The sequence below is a fragment of the Cyprinodon tularosa genome, unplaced genomic scaffold, assembly GCF_016077235.1.
Source record: "Cyprinodon tularosa strain WSP-4 unplaced genomic scaffold, ASM1607723v1 ctg200, whole genome shotgun sequence".
NCBI lineage: Eukaryota > Metazoa > Chordata > Actinopteri > Cyprinodontiformes > Cyprinodontidae > Cyprinodon > Cyprinodon tularosa.
Window position 1 is genome coordinate 423,704 of NW_024038735.1, and position 15,142 is coordinate 438,845.

Here is a 15,142-nt window from a genome sequence, read left to right on the forward strand (position 1 = left end):
TGTTGGTAAACAAAACATTTGGTGTAGATTTGCCAAAACAAGATCACATGACTGGAGGTAAGATATTAACCATGTTTTAATGAGTAGATAGGAGGAGCCATACGTGTATATTAGATAAATAGAAGAAGCAATGACGCCAAAAAACTTAGCAAGTGTGAAAAAACAGAAAACATATGGATGCCAATAGGATAAGACGTGAGTTTTGCTCAGAATACGATAGAAAGGTTGGTATTCACTGAGGAGAGACCTACAGCTGCAAACGCTTCAGATTTCTCTGCTAAGTTGATGGATGTTTGAGTACAAGGTCTTACTAAAACAGAATTACTGACAACATCGCTATTCTAAGTGTTTTAGCTAAAGGGACTGAAAAGTTCCCAGCTGACAGCGTACAGAAAATGCATTTAATCTGCCGATCGCATTCGGTGCAAAAAGTCTTTTAAGGCTCAAAAACTGTTAAGTAAACACTATCAGGATGATCATTAATATCTGCCATATATAATGTAACTGGAGAACGGCTGTAGGGTTTTTAAATAGTCATAACACATAATTTTTGGCTATTTAAGCCTGGCAAACACTTTGCAATATTTTCAATCGTTGCACGGAGCTACAGCTCCCATTGTATGAAGAAACTGCAGTGCTTTAAAATTCACAGCTCACAATATATGTTTCCACACTGAGCGACCCGACGCTCTGATGCGATCTACCTGCTCACACTGCATGTCTAAACACCACGTCGGACTCAGCTCCGCAATGAGATGCCGCTACTCTGACTCGTCTATCTGGAAGCCAAACCAGTAGAAGGGGGATGTGAACCTCTCTAGAGTGAAACGCGCTGCCTTGGCAAGTTGTGCAATTTTGTGGTGAGAAAAGGTGCGGACGTATTTGGACAAAGACATGGCTGATCAAAGGTGGCTACTACGGTCTGTCAGTTTTACATAAAGAACTCCATTTTAGTTCACTTCTGTGTTTTTTGTCTAAGAAGAAGAAGGAGAATCCTTCTTTGCGCACTGAACAATTTGCTCACGATGGTTGATTAATCAAGCATGTTTGATTTCCCCCCGATGTTACGATTCCTAATCGGGAGGTGGTCTGAGAGACTGATCGCCCCTTTTAACCCCCTGTACGCTACACAACGCACGATCAGGCTGAAAGTCTGCCCGATCGAAAAATTCTCGCACGACTGAAAAATCTGCCCAAAAACGGCAAAATAAAAATTCGCCTAGTACGATAGCCCCACCTAACCTGACTCCGCCAGATGGATTTGCTCTGCATATCCATCTGGAAACCTTCGGTTGAATTTATTTTGGGAAGGGGCCAAAATACTGGTTAGCTGATTGGCCTATGTTGGTGATAGACGGGCCAAATAAACCAATCAGATCAACCAAGCATATGACGTACTAACAGATCGACGTTGAAAACACGACCACAAGCCAGGCTACTCTTGCCGAAACCAGTCGGGAGAAGAGCAAAAACATCTTTTCTTCTGAGAAAAGCCTCCAGAGCAGTGTTTTGCTCTTCTTTCAGTGAAGAAATACTCTGTAGTTCCGATAAAACTTGCTCGATAGCCACGCTAACGCTAGTTTCATCGGCTGAAGCCGCCATGTTCGTTAGACTGAACTGTCACGCTTCTCGTTGCGTCACACCTCAACCCGCCTCAAAGCCAACGCTGATTGGACGTTCGTTTGGTGAACGGCTCCAAATTTTCTTTAACGGAGAGTCTCCAGACTGATCTGCGAGTGAAACCTTGAAAGCTCGCGAGATCAGGATGGTCTCACGAGGCTAAGCACCACCCACCAAAATATTTTTTGCCTGCAAGTGGTCTAGCCTCGATCAACGGCGGGCCAATCACAACGCAGAGATGTGTTTTGAATTTCTGGATGCAAAGCGGGCGGGGTTTTGAGGGCGGACCTACAAAGCTGCGTCGCTGGAGAAAGCACAACAAGGAAGATGGCAATAACTACTGAACAGCTCTCGTTTGACTCAGCTTTTGAAGGATTAGACTTGGGGTTTTCGTTGAAACCTGAGCAGGAAGAGGCTCTACGTTGATTCATTTTTAAGAAGGACGTATTCGCCGTTTTACCAACAGGCTGTTTGTTTACACTCCCCAACCAGCTTTCTGTCGGGCTTACTACGTCACAGTCAGTTGCGCTCTTTTTGTCAGGGCATTGGCCAATAGGAACAGACATGGTTTGAAAACCTTCGGGTTGTTGTTATCAACAATCTTCCGATGTCTCATTCATTGGGGCTCGACTAGATTAAACATTTAATCTCGGATTTAGACTGGTTTATCAGGCTAGCAAAAATGGTACAGTGTATGTTTTAGAAAACAATCCAATTCTGACCCCTTCTGTCTAATAAAACAAGACTGCATCTTTTAAACTGTTTTATAGTTATGAATAGGTAGGGCTCTTCTAATGAAGAAATCCAAGTGTGAAATTTGACCTCTTTGCTCTCTGAACCATAAAACATGTGTAGATAAAAGCTGGAATATAAACCTTTGATACTCATGCAGGTGTTTAAATAATAAAAGAAAGAATTGATTTAGATCATGTCAGTAATAATTTTTCTTATGCTATAAAGCCATAACTGTAGGAAACTTGCTGTTGTAGAGTTTCACAAATAACTTCAGATTATTACTGAACTCTAAACATGTTTGCAAACTTTAAGGTTTTTCAAAGAGTCATAAACACAGGTTTTTACCAATGGTTAGACCCTAGAATGTATAAATACCATCCCATCCATCACAAAGTGCTGTATAATAAAAATATTCTTTTAAGGTTTTAAAAAAAAATGTTGGCTATTTTTTACCATCCTGGGTTGTCTTGTTTTTAGAGATATGATCTTATACGTCATTTGGATGTTTTTCCTATTTTTGGGGCGCCTGCTTTTAGGACAATGAATGAGCTCAAATGTAAAGAACTTGTCTTACGCACATGCAAATCTTAAAATATGTATTTCCTCTTGGGATTGGCAGCAGCGTAGATGGAAATGAGGCTTGATTTGAAGGGAGCCACAAAGACCCAGACTGCTCCACTTAAAAAGCTTTACTTTTTCTGTCTTACAAAAAAAAAGGTATTAAAAGTTTTTATAATCATCCTTTACGGAATCCCAGTAATTTCACTCTTAAAATAGATTGATAATGTACAAAAGTAAAGTAAAAAAATAGAGCTATATCCACAACATGAGTTGAAAGGACCTTTACTAAAAAACAAAACAGCAAAGATAAAATATTAAAATCTATCAACCATCCGAAAGCAAAGCAGAAACGGTAACAAGCAGTGAACACAGAGAGAGTTTATAGGCTTAACAGGCCATTGAGGTAAGAGGGAGTCAAATGATGTGTTGTCTAATGTACCAGAAGGATTTTAATCAAAAATCATGTTAAGGTTTTCCGGTAATAAATTCCTATAAGTTGGTTCAAACTGATGGATACAGTTTTACACTGATTAACAAGATTCCACAGAACTAGATTTCATCAAAAATCTGTTATATTATTATTATTGTGGCACTGCACAGGCCAGGGCTGCAATAGAGGCGTCAAGCAGAATAAAGCAGCACATGATTTATTTAGTGATGATGGATCCAACCTTCTCACATTACGTAGGTGAGGTTTTGAGAAGAGCAGCCTACATGAAGCATATACATGCACCAAGTTCTGCTTATTGACCAGATAAAGTACAAAAAGGTTAAAAAAAAACAATCCACTGGACTTTGTTTCCAAGTTTGAAGATGTTTCGCTTCCCATCCAGGAAGAATTTTCAATTCAAAATGTCAGAAATAGCGTTGAGTTAAGAGGCTTTATAGAGTGGTCCAAAAACAAAGCCTTGTTTTAGCTTAGAAATTAACGGGTGAGATCCCTTAGAAATGAGGGTCTTTTGGTTCTTTGTTAGCCTGTAATACCTCATACCTGTCTATGTCTCTAAAAAGAGGGGTTGTTAAAGACCTAAAAAAAATAATTAAATACAACTTAAATTAAAGTAATACTTGGCTCAAAAGTTAGAGAGTGGTATGACTGGTACCTTTAACACCTCTTCTTTCCATTTCGACTGCTTGCTACTTTAGCATGTCATCTATCTGTTACTGCCATGTGATTCTGACCAATCTCTATAGTTATGCTGCTATAGTCTTAGACTTCTGGAGGACATAGGGACCCCTTTTTCATCATTCTATCTCTTTTCTCCCACTCTGCAGAATCTGTTAGTTCAATCTCTAACGTTCTGCTCTTTCTGCTTTTTCTCATAGTAGCTTCATCTGGTCTGTTCCTGTTTGGCTGTGACTCCATCCTGGAGAGAAATGTCATCTGTGCTGCTGCCATCAACACCTGTGTTTATAGATGTTGGAGATCAGCCTGTTTTTCCAGTGTAGTCCTGTTTCTCTGACTGTGACTAACTGGATGTGCTCTCTTTATCCTCTGACATGGGAGCTGGCTCGGAGCTCATCTGCCTGGCTGTGTGTTTCCTGGACGGGGCCGCCTGTGGAGCTGGTTGACAGTTGCCTTTTGTATCTATGCTGCTTTTTCTATGTCTGCTTCTGTCTCCTTGAACCCCAGTCGGCCTCAGCAGATGGCCGCTCACACTGAGCCTGGTTCTGCTGGAGGTTTTTTCCTGTTCAAAGGGAGTTTTTCCTCTCCACTGTTGCTACAAGCATGCTTAGTGTGAGGGATTGCTGAAGAGTCAATGAGTCAATGCAATCAACTGGTTTTTCTTAGATAGAAAACTTTGAATCAATCTGACTGGATGATCTGGTGAACTGGAAAGTGCCTTGAGATGACATGTGTTGTGAATTGGCGCTATAGAAATAAACTGAACTGAATTGAATAGATTGGCTAATTTGTTGAAATAACGAGCAAAAGGCCAGGGAGGTTGAGTCAGTTGCTAGTTTGCTACCTTAAAACAAAGGTTTGACTGAAACTAGTATAGACAATTAATCAGGGGACAACAACATGAGATGATTTTTTATGACCAGAAAACTTGGGTGATTAAAAACGCTAGATTCTAAAAGTGATTGGAAGGAAACTTTAATGGAGAGGAAAGTGCTTGTAATTCTTGTAATTTTAAATGGTCAAAGCAGACACGCTGAACACTGCAGGGTTCAGATGTGTCATCTAGGAAGCTAGTAGGGATGATTGATGTTCTGATTGTTGCAATCTCACAAAAGATTTAAATCTAGAAAAACAATCATATTGATTGAATCTAGGTTTCTTCTTCTATTAAAATTCAACTATCATTTAAAGGAGAAGTCTGGCCAGCAAGGAATAATCAATGGATCATTATCTATATCCAAAACGAATACGTTTGTGGTGATTTAATGAATTTAGCGTTAATCTGTAAAAAAAAATAAAAACAATATTCGTCGCAATCACCGAGTCTGGGAGCGGCCATTTTTGCCCAAATATAGTAGCACTTCCCTCCTGACATCCTCCGGCAGTGACGTCACGATGCGGTAAGCCTAGTAGCCAATGTAGCCAACAATTCAAAGAAGAATGTTTTCAAGATGACTTGGATAATAGCGCGTTGTGACAAACACCAGATACAGCACTGGGACTTGATCAACAGCAGATACCGCACCGTGACGTCACAAACCAGTAGGTGGCAGTAGTGTTCTTTGACAAACATGGATGCCTCCAATAAAGCACATTCAAATGAAAATTACTCTAAATTAAAAACGCTTATCATTTATTGAAAAGTATGTAAAATTTCATATTAAAACTACTTTCAGAAGTTTGAATTCTGAATAGGACCAGAGTTTTCCTTTAAACAAATAAGGTAACCCTGATGAGTCAAACGCAACAGAATCAATATTCTATTTGATCATGGCAGAATATTGTTGTGCGTTAAAAGAAGTTACCATATCTAAAAAATTATTGTCTGTTCTGCTTCAACAGGCGTATAACACCAACCTTTTCACCAACCTTTTAAGTCCAACCTATGCTGCTTGGTTTAATTCTCTCAAGTACTTTAGATGTAACTCAAACAAAACCAGCTGTTCTACTGCATGTTTAGTAAAATACAAAGCTGGAATTAAGTGGTTCCCTGGAATCAAGTTAAGAATTATAAACAAATGCTACATTAAAAGAGAACATGACAGTGTTTGCTTAAGCTGAAGGAAAAGAAGTGGACTTGTGTTCTAGGCAGGAAGAAGTGATTTGTGAGCCGAGTGGTCTGATGATGGCCGCTGGCGCTTTAAGGAGCAGATTTTAATCCTCTATAAACCCACGAAAGAGTAGTAGTAAAAAAAAAAGAAAGAAAGAAAAGAGGGGGAGTACACAGGGAGTGAACAGTAGATATTACTGTGTTTCCAAAACAGCATAAAAAAAATTGGGAGGGCTAAAAAGAAGGGAGGGCAGGCCTGCTAAAACTGGGTGCCTGTCTAAAGTCAGGGGGTCAAGACATGGATGACGCAAATCGGTAAAATAACAAAAATATTACATTGTAAACATGACTGAGTTAGTGTGTCAGGTCAAGAGGTCTGCTAGCCAAGCTCCACAGAACCCCTACAGCTTTGCTCCAACTACCCCCAGTTTGAGGAAGGCCCCCTGGGGCCCCGCTGGCCCTCATCAAAATCCTCCAGAGGTTGGAGGGGAACAGCGTGCATCTCCTTCCGATCTCCATGACCTTGACTCTCACTTAAACTCTACCCCCCCACCCTTCCATGTTTCTCTGAATTTGCTACTTTCCTTATAATCTGACTGCTTTTCCTTCTACAGATAACCTTGATCCCATTCATTTCCTTAACTACTTCCTCCCTTTCTCATTGTATCATTAGCTGCTTCTAATGTTGACTTTTTAAATTACTTTATTTAAAGGCAGATTAAGTGTTAAAATTTTATAAGAATATTTAATTCAACTCAATTCAAAAATGCTTAATTAACTTCAGGAGTTGTAGGTGTGGATAGAAGGTAGGATCTTCTCTCTGGAGAAGAATCTTACTGAAGACATTCTGTTGTCCATTATCCTTAAAATGAAAAAAAAACAACATTCTTGATTCAATTAATTGGATTTATATTGGAAAAAGAATTTTGTTGTGTTTTTGAAGTGCAGTGTTTCATGTTTTTTCTATCAGATGTAGGCCGTCAATTTTACTCGGTCTAAGCTTTACTGGATTCTGCCTTTAATGCAGAGTTGTTTAGATCCACTACTCATACATGGCAAATGAATGGCAGCCGAATGGCAGCCGCATGGCAAACGAACGGCAGCCGCATGGCAAACGAATGGCAGCCGCATGGCAAACGAATGGTAGCCGAATGTCAAACGAATGGCAGCCGAATGGAAGCCGCATGGCAAACGAATGGAAGCCGCATGGCAAACGAATGGCAGCCGCATGGCAAATGAATGGCAGCCGAATCGAAGCCGCATGGCAGCCGAAGGGCAAACGAATGGCAGCCGCATGGCAAACGAATGTCAGCCGCATGGCAGCCGAATGTCAGCCGCATGGCAAACGAATGGCAAACGAATGGCAGCCGCATGGCAAATGAATGGCAGCCGAATGTCAGCCGAATGTCAGCCGCATGGCAGCCACATGGCAAACGAATGGCAAAGGAATGGCAAAGGAATGGCAGCCGCATGGCGTACGAATGGCAAAGGAATGGCAAAGGAATGGCAGCCGCATGGCAGCCGCATGGCAAACGAATGGAAGCCGCATGGCAAACGAATGGCAGCCGCATGGCAAACGAATGGCAGCCGCAAGGCAAAGGAATGTCAGCCGAATGTCAGCCGAATGGCAGCCGCATGGCAGCCGCATGGCAGACGAATAGCAAACGAAAGGCAGCCGCATGGTAAACGAAAGGCAGCCGCATGGTAAACGAATGGAGGCCGCATGGCAAACGAATGGCAGCCGCATGGCAAACGAATGGAAGCCGCATGGCAAACGAATGGCAGCCGCATCGCAAACGAATGGCAGCCGAATGGAAGCCGCATGGCAGCCGCATGGCAAACGAATGGCAGCCGCATGGCAAACGAATGTCAGCCGCATGGCAGCCGAATGTCAGCCGCATGGCAAACGAATGTCAGCCGAATGTCAGCCGCATGGCAGCCGAATGTCAGCCGCATGGCAGCCACATGGCAAACGAATGGCAAAGGAATGGCAGCCGCATGGCAAACGAATGGAAGCCGCATGGCAAACGAATGGCAGCCGCATGGCAAACGAATGGCAGCCGCATGGCAAACGAATGGCAGCCGCAAGGCAAAGGAATGGCAGCCGAATGGCAAAGGAATGGCAGCCGCATGGCAGACGAATGGCAGCCGCATGGCAGACGAATGGTAAACGAAAGGCAGCCGAATGGCAAACGAATGGAAGCCGCATGGTAAACAAATGGCAGCCGAATGGCAAACGAATGGCAGCCGAATGGCAAACGAATGGCAGCCGCATGGAAAACGAATGGAAGCCGCATGGCAAACGAAAGGCAGCCGCATGGCAAACGAAAGGCAGCCGCATGGCAAACGAAAGGCAGCCGCATGGCAAACGAAAGGCAGCCGCATGGCAAACGAAAGGCAGTCAATTTTACTCGGTCTAAGCTTTACTGGATTCTGCCTTTAATGCAGAGTTGTTTAGATCCACTACTCATACATGGCAAATGAATGGCAGCCGAATGTCAGCCGAATGTCAGCCGCATGGCAGCCACATGGCAAACGAATGGCAAAGGAATGGCAAAGGAATGGCAGCCGCATGGCAGCCGCATGGCGTACGAATGGCAAAGGAATGGCAAAGGAATGGCAGCCGCATGGCAAACGAATGGAAGCCGCATGGCAAACGAATGGCAGCCGCATGGCAAACGAATGGCAGCCGCAAGGCAAAGGAATGTCAGCCGAATGTCAGCCGAATGGCAGCCGCATGGCAGCCGCATGGCAGACGAATGGCAAACGAAAGGCAGCCGCATGGTAAACGAAAGGCAGCCGCATGGTAAACGAATGGAGGCCGCATGGCAAACGAATGGCAGCCGCATGGCAAACGAATGGCAGCCGCATGGCAGCCGCATGGCAAACGAATGGAAGCCGCATGGCAAACGAATGGCAGCCGCATCGCAAACGAATGGCAGCCGAATGGAAGCCGCATGGCAGCCGCATGGCAAACGAATGGCAGCCGCATGGCAAACGAATGTCAGCCGCATGGCAAACGAATGTCAGCCGAATGTCAGCCGCATGGCAGCCGAATGTCAGCCGCATGGCAGCCACATGGCAAACGAATGGCAAAGGAATGGCAGCCGCATGGCAAACGAATGGCAGCCGCATGGCAAACGAATGGCAGCCGCATGGCAAACGAATGGCAGCCGCATGGCAAACGAATGGCAGCCGCATGGCAAAGGAATGGCAGCCGCATGGCAAAGGAATGGCAGCCGAATGGCAAAGGAATGGCAGCCGCATGGCAAAGGAATGGCAGCCGCATGGCAAACGAATGGCAGCCGCATGGCAAACGAATGGCAGCCGCATGGCAAAGGAATGGCAGCCGAATGGCAAAGGAATGGCAGCCGCATGGCAAAGGAATGGCAGCCGCATGGCAGACGAATGGCAGCCGCATGGCAGACGAATGGTAAACGAAAGGCAGCCGAATGGCAAACGAATGGAAGCCGCATGGCAAACGAATGTCAGCCGAATGTCAGCCGCATGGCAGCCGAATGTCAGCCGCATGGCAGCCACATGGCAAACGAATGGCAAAGGAATGGCAGCCGCATGGCAAACGAATGGAAGCCGCATGGCAAACGAATGGCAGCCGCATGGCAAACGAATGGCAGCCGCATGGCAAACGAATGGCAGCCGCAAGGCAAAGGAATGGCAGCCGAATGGCAAAGGAATGGCAGCCGCATGGCAGACGAATGGCAGCCGCATGGCAGACGAATGGTAAACGAAAGGCAGCCGAATGGCAAACGAATGGAAGCCGCATGGTAAACGAATGGCAGCCGAATGGCAAACGAATGGCAGCCGAATGGCAAACGAATGGAAGCCGCATGGCAAACGAAAGGCAGCCGCATGGCAAACGAAAGGCAGCCGCATGGCAAACGAAAGGCAGCCGCATGGCAAACGAAAGGCAGCCGCATGGCAAACGAAAGGCAGCCGCATGGCAAACGAATGGAAGCCGCATGGTAAACGAATGGCAGCCGCATGGTAAACGAAAGGCAGCCGCATGGCAAACGAAAGGCAGCCGCATGGTAAACGAATGGCAGCCGCATGGTAAACGAATGGCAGCCGCATGGTAAACGAATGGCAGCCGCATGGCAAATGAATGGCAGCCGCATGGCAAACGAATGGAAGCCGCATGGCAAACGAAAGGCAGCCGCATGGCAAATGAACGGCAGCCGCATGGCAAACGAACGGCAGCCGCATAGCAAACGAAAGGCAGCCGCATGGTAAACGAATGGAAGCCGCATGGTAAACGAATGGAAGCCGCATGGCAAACGAATGGCAGCCGCATGGCAAAGGAATGGCAAAGGAATGGCAGCCGCATGGCAGCCCACCTACCTGAAAACCAAGCAATATCCCCTCCAACTTCCAGCCACTGGAGTGACCCCCTCTTGCATATTTTTTTTTACTCTGACTCCACCCTTTCACTGAATTACAGGGTCCGACCAGGAGATGGCGCTTCTCTTAAGATGTTAATGTCCACAAATCAGGACAGAAATAATATTTTAGTACAAATATTGATGTTTAAAAGGGAATTGTAGGGGACCAGCCAAGGAAAGTTGGGAAATCAGAATGGCTTCTACTGTACAACTGACAGCATCTGTTTTTTTAAGAAAAGTTTCTGTGATATGGAACATGAAATGTACAAATATTTAACAAGTACAAAGTTAAATATTTACTGTTAAATTGTTCAGAAAGAATATTGGATGGTAGCCAGAATTGGATCACTGGGCCGAATGGTGACCAGCGAGTCGTTAAATGAATATTAACCTCTTTCTTTATTTAACAAAGCATAAACTACCAGCTTAAATTTATAATATTCTTTGATAAAAATACTAAAAATTTCAGAAAACTCAGTTTGGTAAGTTAGAAAGGGTGTTTAAAAATCAGAGGCAGCAGAAGAACAGAAAAAGTAAGAAGCATCTAGAAAGAAACTTAAACTCCTGTTTTTTTTTGTTTGTTTTTTTAACCATCTTTTATGGACAAAAAATAAACTTTTTTTTCTCTAATCAAATTGCTGAAAGAGCAAATTAACCCCAACTGCTGGTTGTCTTTTAGATCATTTAAATTACACACATATACTCATATACAACAACCCCAAAAAAAACAAAAGACATAAATCCACCCCCTCAAAAACTGAGAATAAGCATTTCATTATTTTTCATGACATAAAACACCTCCTCCATTTTTCCCATGTTAAACTGAAATAAAATTTAAAAATCAGTTAACTTTTTTCTTTTTTTCAGTGGCCCTAATCCTCTTCCTTTATAGGTAGAGAGATAGGCTTTATGGGCAGCTGCCAAAAGTTTAATGAGGAAATTTATCTCTCCTTTGGAAACTAAATAAAAACTTATTACACAGATCTGTTTTTATTAAACAATCGAAACAGATTTTAGTCAAATCAGCTCTAAATCACATAATGAGTGAATATGCTCCTAAAAGTTTGATTTTGAAGACGCCCAAGGAGAAAATTTTTACACATTTGGTTTCCATTACATAATTATGCCTAAATTTGACGTCTGCTTTGGGATGGCGAAATGAAAGGCTCTCCTAGGGTCCATTTATGCAGGTATCACGACTAATGACCGAGTACAGTGAAATAGAAAAAAATCTGAGCAGAATCAGCAGCATGTTTCAGAACAGACTGCTGATTTACCGAAACATTTAGATTGCGACTGCAGGTTGTCTAGATGTAACTGGACAATGGCATTTAATTAAAACATGTTTTTATTTTACCCTCCTGTCAAAAATGTTACCAGCAGATTTTAGGGAAATGGTTTCAACCAAAATACACTGAAATATCATAAAAAATTTTAAATAACTGAAAGTAAAAATAGAGGTTAAATTAAGCAGATTAAGGAAATGACAATTTTATTTTTGCATATAGAGTTCTTCTTTGCACCCAATGAGGAAATGAGGGCTGATGACGTTCAAAGCCCATAAGTTATACATAAAAAACACAAAAGATCCTTTCCAAGCGTCTTTGTTGTGATTCAGAGGAAAATAGCATCAAGCTAAAGGGGCTTTTTCTGGGTTCAGCTCAAGTTCACAACAGAACTGTAAATGGAGGCCAACTTTAACAGAATTGATTATCTGCTGCCCTCTGGTGGAGATAAAAAAAATAAAGTCTAAGGAAAGAAGCAATACTAATGCTCTGTGATGGAGCTAAATTAAATCAGGATTACTTTACGGCAGGATAAGATATAGATCTAGGATGGGAGATGTGATCTACAGATTACCGAACATCAATTTTACTTTGCGGCTACACGAGTAACCGTGACGATCGAGCAGTTCAGCACAGATCAAATTGTCCTCTTGGACAGAACATTGAATTAATTTCACAACCAAGTCATTATAAATACTGCAGCACATCTACCTGTAAAAATGAAGTTTTTAAAAAGGAAAAAAAGCTATCGAAGAATAATATTTCTTTCATTTTATAGTAATTAATAAAGTTAATGCAATTGAAACTATATGTAGTTTCCAGTAATCACATCCTGTTCAGGGATTATTTATTCTGGAGAACTTTTTGACTATAGGAGAAACTCAAACTTAAATGAAAATGTTTTGAGTCCTTAATTTCTATTAAATAAATCTCTATTTCATTGTTTTGTCTTTAAGCCTGTTTAGAAACAGAAAGCGATAGAAATGTAATTGAGGAGATAAAGAAGACGTACTGTACTGTGAAAGACGACGCTGTGGCCGTTGCCGCCGCTTTCGATGTGGGTGGTGAGGTTGAGGCAGATGGCTCTGTGACGCAACGCATCCATGGTTTGGACATCAAAGAAATCATGGGGCCTTGCTGGAAAGGGAAACACATTCAGACGGAGACGAGTTCAGGAAAGGTCAAATGGCAAAATTTAAAGTCTGAAATTTGGGAGAAAAATTTGACCCCCAAAAAATGTAAACTATAAAGACATGCTTTAAAATAAAGAGGTTTGGAGACGATACAGCTCTCAATTAAAGGGTTAGGTGTTATTTTTAACATATTATGTGGTAAATAACCGTCTCAATTAAAAGCAATTCAAAGAGATGTAGGAAAAAAACCTTTACAACTTTTAAATAGTTTTTCATAATTAATACAAACTTTTTCTGTTTGAGCTTCATAATCAGAGATTCTGAATTTCATTTTGATTAATTTTCATTTCATTTTATAACTCTTAGGACCCCCCCCCCCCCCCACAGAACAACAATCTGTTTCTGTCAACACGTCAGCATGAACAGACAGCGCTTGGAACTGGTCAACTGTGTGATTTCCTGATCCCGCCACAAGTGGGCAGTAATGTTCTTTGACACTCAACAACATGCACATGTGTACAGAGACCACTGATCTCTATTCATTCACTAGATTGTTGATTGCCCAAAAAAATTGAAGCTCCCCACTCCCACAGAGAGGCGCCATAAAAATACCTACATGTGAAGCATTTGGCTGCAAAAACAAGCAGTTTGCCGGCCGTGGGAAGAAGTTTCAGTCAGTTGATGTACTAATCAAGAAAATCCACATATACGCCGATGTATATGGAACACAAAGGGCCGGATCTATCAAAGGTTTGCATGTATAAAAATGTGAGCTATTTCACTGCGCACGCTAAAAAATGTACAAACTGATCTATCAACAGCGTGCTAAAAGGATTTGGTCTTTAAAACGTGCTAAATAGCGCCTCTTATCCATTTAGTACTCTTTCTGCACTGAATATGCAATATGGGGCGTTTACACGCAAAAGTGCGTCTTGTGGGAGGAGAACATGTAAATATATTAATTTAGCACTCGCAAAGTGATTTATTAAACCTAAAGCAATTTTGCTAACGGTATCTGACTCTATATTTAACACGTTTCAAAAGAAGCTGCAAATGGTCTGTATGCGTAATTGCGCACACATGGCAGCAATTGTCGCAAGAAGGAGACATCGAAATGAAGCAAGGAGACGCAGAGAACGCAGTTTTTCACTCCGTGTGAATATTTTTGGAATGAACGAGGAAACGATGATCAAAACATATCGTTTATCCAGCATTGCCATTTTGGAGCTGTTGGGGGAACTCCGAAAGGATTTGGAGCCAGCCACTGGGAGGACCCACGCAATACCAGATATCACAAAACTCCTTGCAACATTGCACTTTTTTGCATCTGGGTCATTCCAGCGTACGGTTGCAGCGAGAGCTGGGATCTCCCAATCTCATTTTTCAGAAGTGCTGTCCGACGTTCTAAATGCCATGTCGCCCTGACGCCCTACCGGAGAATCCCGACCTCCCCCCTGCGCCTGTGGAGCAACATGCCAATGCTTCAGTAATCTCACCCACAGTCACTTCTTGTGAGCCATTTGGTATGTGCATTTTTCTACAGGGCAATACAAAACACCTGTTTTTTTTTTGGTTTTTTTACTGCAGTGAAGTAGAAATTCAGCCACATACCACCTTAGGGAATAAAGGTTGCCAAAGTTATATATATATATATATATATATATATATATATATATATATATATATATATATATATATATATATATATATATATATATATATATATATATATCAGTGATGGTGAGATGAAGCCTCATGAGGCTTTGAACCGTTTGGCCAAATTGCTTCAATGATCCCCACAGTTCATGAGGCTTCATGTGAACATGTCACCACCTACTGGTGGACAGCAGAACTACAGTTTGTAATAAAATCTGTGATTTCTTTTTGCAATTGTTTTTTCTTTTTTCCCCTTTAAAGTTCCCTTGAAATTGTTAATGGTTGGTGTGTATATTAACATTTTTATAAGTTTTTTTTTTTAAGTGTAAAATTTCTTAGAGCAATCATTTAAGGTGCACAGTTTTTTTTGCCATTTTAGTGAAATAAACTCAAGCAGACAGTGAAAGTGTTTGTGCAAATTGGGCAATGATGAACAAAATGAAAGGTATTACTCATTTTTATTCAAACATGATAGTTTTTCCATGTTTTTTTTTTATTTTAATCAGGTTGGAAGTTGTGTTCAACCAATCTTTTTACTAAACCGACCTAATTTTCCCAATCTATAGTTTTACTCG

At 42.2% G+C, this 15,142-nt stretch overlaps 1 protein-coding gene across 2 annotated transcripts in view; it reads right to left on the reverse strand.

The window, feature by feature from the left end:
• LOC119783243 (zinc finger protein AEBP2-like) overlaps nt 1-15,142 on the reverse strand; it is a 46,441-nt gene that overhangs the window by 18,660 nt on the left and 12,639 nt on the right. For both annotated transcript variants that reach the window (XM_038284655.1, XM_038284656.1), the window contains exon 5: nt 12,791-12,915. In XM_038284655.1, coding sequence (XP_038140583.1) covers nt 12,791-12,915 — 125 coding nt within the window. The remainder of the gene's footprint in view (nt 1-12,790; nt 12,916-15,142) is intronic.